Source organism: Mytilus californianus, unplaced genomic scaffold, assembly GCF_021869535.1.
Source record: "Mytilus californianus isolate M0D057914Y unplaced genomic scaffold, xbMytCali1.0.p SCAF_3, whole genome shotgun sequence".
NCBI classification, from domain to species: Eukaryota; Metazoa; Mollusca; class Bivalvia; order Mytilida; family Mytilidae; genus Mytilus; species Mytilus californianus.
Window position 1 is genome coordinate 127,844,209 of NW_026262679.1, and position 5,134 is coordinate 127,849,342.

At 32.3% G+C, this 5,134-nt stretch overlaps 1 protein-coding gene across 1 annotated transcript; it reads left to right on the forward strand.

Moving 5' to 3' along the window:
• The first annotated feature begins 2,656 nt into the window (after positions 1 to 2,656).
• Positions 2,657 to 3,884, forward strand: LOC127733624 (neuropeptide F receptor-like). The gene has a single exon (XM_052242944.1). It carries the CDS (start codon positions 2,662 to 2,664, stop codon positions 3,751 to 3,753), a length of 1,092 nt encoding a protein of 363 aa, XP_052098904.1. The 5' UTR covers positions 2,657 to 2,661; the 3' UTR covers positions 3,754 to 3,884.
• The last annotated feature ends 1,250 nt before the right edge of the window (positions 3,885 to 5,134 follow it).

Consider the following 5,134-nt stretch of genomic DNA (forward strand, 5'->3'; position numbering starts at 1 on the left):
CGTCCCTTCACATTACTAATGCATTGGAATAGAAATTGGGACAACATTTTAATCTAGATTGAACTTTAGTATCAATGAAATGAATAGATGTGTAATATACGACAAGTTCTTACACTAAGATATTTCAGACTTTTAATTATTTTTTCCTATCAAATTTACCACAATTATGGATGAAGATATCATTGTCTCAATATTCTGCAATAAACAATTTGCAGTAACCATAATTTATACGTAAAGGTATATTTCTTCCTTCTTGAATTGTAGTCCATAAAGATTGATTGATTGTTGGTTGCTTAATGTCCAGTTGCAAATATTTCATGCATGTTCATGACGAGAACAAATTAACAATAAATACAATAGGTAGGTCTTGTAATTTAGTCCGTATAGAAATGACACACTAATTATATCGTGGAGCCATGCAGATTCAATGACCAATGAACAATGAAATATTTAACAACTGCTACAGTTATATATTTTATTAATTCGGTTTTGTTTCTTTTTAATCACTTAAAGTGGTACATAACACTACAGGGAGATAACTCTGTAAAATTCAGCTGAACGTTTTAATCACGTTCTATTCTTAAGGAAATATTAAGTTTCTCAATGATCAAAATTAGTGTTTGTCAAAATGTTATATATAGCCAATGAATTTTTTCCGATAAAGTGTGTGGTTCAAATTTTTTGAAATTTTTATATATTTGTCAAAGGGTCAAAGTAAATATATTGTCAACATTACCTTAACAAAAACCCTGTTAAAATGATGCTATAACCTTCTGACATAATGTCATCGGATGTTACTGTACGATTATAAGTTTTGAATGAGCTCTTCTTATTGTATGACTGTTTCTTAAAAGTCAAAGTTGAAATTCGCATATGATGATGTGATGTTGCGCGTTTATCTTATCTTTGATTAGGGGGAGCGGTAGTAGGATTACATTTGTGTTTGAGTCCTACTAATAACTTAAGTATATACTGAAATAAATCTATATTTTTTAATGTTTACACATGTTGTCCTGTCCCGGGCTTTTATAGCTTACTAAACTGTATGGCGTTTGCTCACTGCTAATCACCTGACGGTGACCTGTAATTGTTCACTCAAAGTTGTCTTCTATGCGATCATGCCATATCTTCTTACTTTTGTATTTTTTAACACAAAGTATCGATTATCTTGAACTGCATACATACTAACAATCTTGACTGTTCAACCGTCCTTAACATCTATATAATTGGTATTAAGCCATTATACTCAGAGGCTAATAATTCTATATAATAAATGTAAATTTATCATCCTGAATGCACACAGCTACTATTGGCGGGATTAAATCTAATAGTAGAAAAGACGAAGAAACATGATAATTGGCTTTCTACAGACATTCAAACGGGTGTGTGATTAATTGTCAAAGGCTTATCGTTTTAGGCTTAAAATTATATTGTCTATTGCTTTCTCATATGGTAGAGAAGGATTAACTTGTTGGCTTAACATTTTTGCTTTCATAACCAAACGCGTTGCATATTACTCAAGTATGAATATTCTGTTTATCGGCATAAAGAGTAAACATCAAACTCGCATATTATCTAAAAATTTGGAAAAAAATCATGCACATAAAAAAATAAAGCTTTTTTGATACATTAAATGTCAGAGTGTTTCACATATTCCTTAGCATAGTACAATCTATTTTCTATATCTAAGTTTTCGGGCACGGCTTTTTCAAAGGAACTTTCAATATAAAAAATTTCTTTATGTGAACATAACGATATAAAACTAAAATTAATGTCTGTAGACGCTAGAAAATATAAGGAAGATATTTTTACCAAAATAATTTAAAGAATAGGTCGTCTCGATTTTTGTATATGCAATTGCGATCTTCACGATGCATTTGCATTAAATGTTTATACCGAAACAAGGTCCGTTTGAATTTACCCAGTGACTTTCTTTGCTACATAAGATTCGACTTTGTTGATATTTTCTCCTGTACCTTTCTGGACTAGCTGCTTATATATACAGCGAACTTGTGCGTTCATGACGTATGCAGCTAAATAAAAGCTAACTGTGGAATTTTTCGTATCCTTGATGATGAATGCAACATACGTCATAAACGTCTCATAAAATAACTGTTAAAATAATTATTTAGTAGCACGAGCGCTACCATTTTTACAAGATAACAGCAAATAAGAATTTAGAGTATCACATACAATTTTTGCATGAACTAACAAAATCCGAGGTATTGCATAACTTGTACATTATAGTATTTTGAGATTTAAGACATTGTAACAAGTAGACAAACGTTAACTAAGGGCATACGATACAGTTACAGGGGAGGTAATGACGTCGCTAACGTAAACTGTTATTTTTCGCGACGTCAAACTGTGACATTGCATTTACCTTTTGAAACAAAAAAGTTAAGGATGTCTTTCCATTGGATAGAAATGTCCCTTAAACCGAAATGTTCAGTAAATGTATAAAATTTCGACCCGTTCATCTCTAAAAGTAGCACATGAAGGTATATTTTTAATTACATATTTGAATTGACTAGGTGAAAAATAGCTTGTATGCAAACTTTCGCCAAAAACTCACCGTGGGATCAAAACTGTATCGTATGCCCTTAAATAGTTTCTGTGTTCATTTTTCAACATCATTTATTTTTATTGTAGGTTCGCTTTATGTCTCTTCTGCAACACACAAACATGTTAAAGAATACATTTAAAGAAAATAGAATAAACGACAGCGTTAAGGAGAAGATTTTTCATGAATTTCGTAAAGATGATCATTGGTTCGATCCAACCACAGAAACATACCTTATCATATTTTATTGTGCAGTTATTTTCATTGGAACCTTTAGTAATGTTGTCATTTGCTTTATCGTTTGGAAAAATAACAGCTTGCGTAAACCTCGGAACATCTTCATTGTAAATATAGCGGTATGCGATATTATTATGTGTACCTTTTGTATGCCTTTCTCTCTTGTTAAATTGACCATGAAAAACTGGCATCTTGGATTGTTTTTATGTAAGGTTGTACCATCTCTTCAAAATATCGATATTTTCGTCTCTACTTTCACTATTGTTGCGATTGCGCTCGACCGTTACTGGGCAATAGTGCATGCTTCGAGAAATATACATATGAGAACCGTATTATATATGCTGATATTTATTTGGGCATTGGCACTATTCTGTTGTATTCCGATGCTTCTGTTCCATGAAGTTCACATCGTGTATAGCGAAACCATAAATCAAGAAGATTTCCAAATATGTATGGAAGTATGGCCGTCTGATAATTTGAAAATTGTTTATACACTGTTTGTCACAGTTGTTCAATACTTGATGCCTTTGTTAATTGTATCAATCATTCATTCAAAAATATGTTGTGTGTTACGCATGCGGGTCACAAAAGATCCAATAACAGACAACGAGATGCAGCGTGCACTTCGCGATGTGAAACGTCACAGGCGTAATATGCTTCTGCTTACTGCTATAGCGATTACATTCGGAATTACTTGGCTGCCATGGACTGTTTTAAACATAACGGCTGATATAAATGTTGAAATGTTCTTGCATAAAAAGTTTCTTTTGATTTATGCAATCTGCCTTTTGATAGCCATGTCGTCTGCATGTGCTAACCCGGTGCTTTATGGATGGTTCAACCTGAATTTTAGAGATGCCTTCACAAACTCATTAATTTTTTGGAGAAAAGATTCAACAGATTCACAAGAAATGGTTACATACAACAAGACATCGAATGATAGAAAATCGTAACATTTATCCAAAGGGAGGTTGTTTTCTACTTCAATTGGGTTTATTTATTTTCTTAATCAAATATTTCTCATAAACTGCGTGTAATCAAATGTTCTTTGTAAGATTACAATGTTATTTAATATATTACTACCTTCATTAAAACGTATGTGTAATTCAACATATTTAATATTGCAATGCCCGCTGTTTGATTTAATTTTTCCAGCACAGGCAATATTTGTAATCAGCGATATCCAAAGGCGATACACATATATTATCCTGTAAAGGTCAAGTCGAAGAAATTAACGATGACCTTCAAACTTTTAATACTTGACATGCTGAGCGATCTAATAAACATAGGGACCAATATATACAATTCCGATATTGGAAAATAAAAATAATCTGTATATATGTGGAATCCTTTATTTTCAGTTCAATCAAAATTATCACCAAATTTTGGTTTAATTAGTGAAAGAACTTCATTTATATAACGAAACGTAGAGTTAAAGAAAATGCCAGCTTTTTTGCTGTCTCTTGAGAACCTCCTGTGTGAAGTCTGCCTCATCAGATTCAATGGAACAATTTGACAAGAAGAGGAGCACAGATGATTCCTATATGAATGCTGATTGTCTGTCGAATACCACATCCTCCAAAAGTAGCAAATATGTTATCAATAAAACAAAAAACTAACATACATAAATGGTTTGAAGCTACAAATATTTCCTAGAAAGTAATGTGTGGTTAAACCGCTATTTACATGTTTTACAATAATTACAAATTAAAAATTCTTCAAAAAGTAAACAATAATCCACACAGTCGGACTATGGAAGATAAAATAAACGCATCTAGTAGTTTCCGTGTAAAATCAAATCCGAGTATGTTATAGCCATGATTGCAACATTTTCCACACATCCTAATACAGCCAGCCATTGTTATTTCAAATGGGGGACGAGTGGTTTGTCAACAAAAGAACAACACCCAACAAAACTATAGACGCGACAAATAAATATCCTTATCTAAATCTTTTGAGAGGTTTAGCTAGCTATAAAACCAGGTTCAATCCACCATTTTCTACATAAGAAAATGCCTGTACCAAGTCAGGAATATGACAGTTGTTATCCATTCGTTTGATGTGTTTGAGCTTTTGATTTTGCCATTTGATTAGGGACTTTCCTTTTTGAATTTTCCTCGGAGTTCAGTATTTTTGTGATTTTACTTTTTACAGAAACGAACAAGGCGTTTGTTCACACAGGTTGACTAAATATAAGTATGACAAAAACTCATCTACGATACAATTTTTATAATTTTGTTCACACAATGCGCGTTTCGATCAAAAAAGTTTATTATCAAATAAAGAACGAAGTTGATGGGAATTGAGGACGCAAAATTTTAAAAAGTTTTGCCA

Coding starts and splice junctions, on each gene's coding strand:
- LOC127733624 (XM_052242944.1), top strand. CDS start 2,662: ATGTCTCTTCTGCAACACACAAACATGTTAAAGAATACATTTAAAGAA.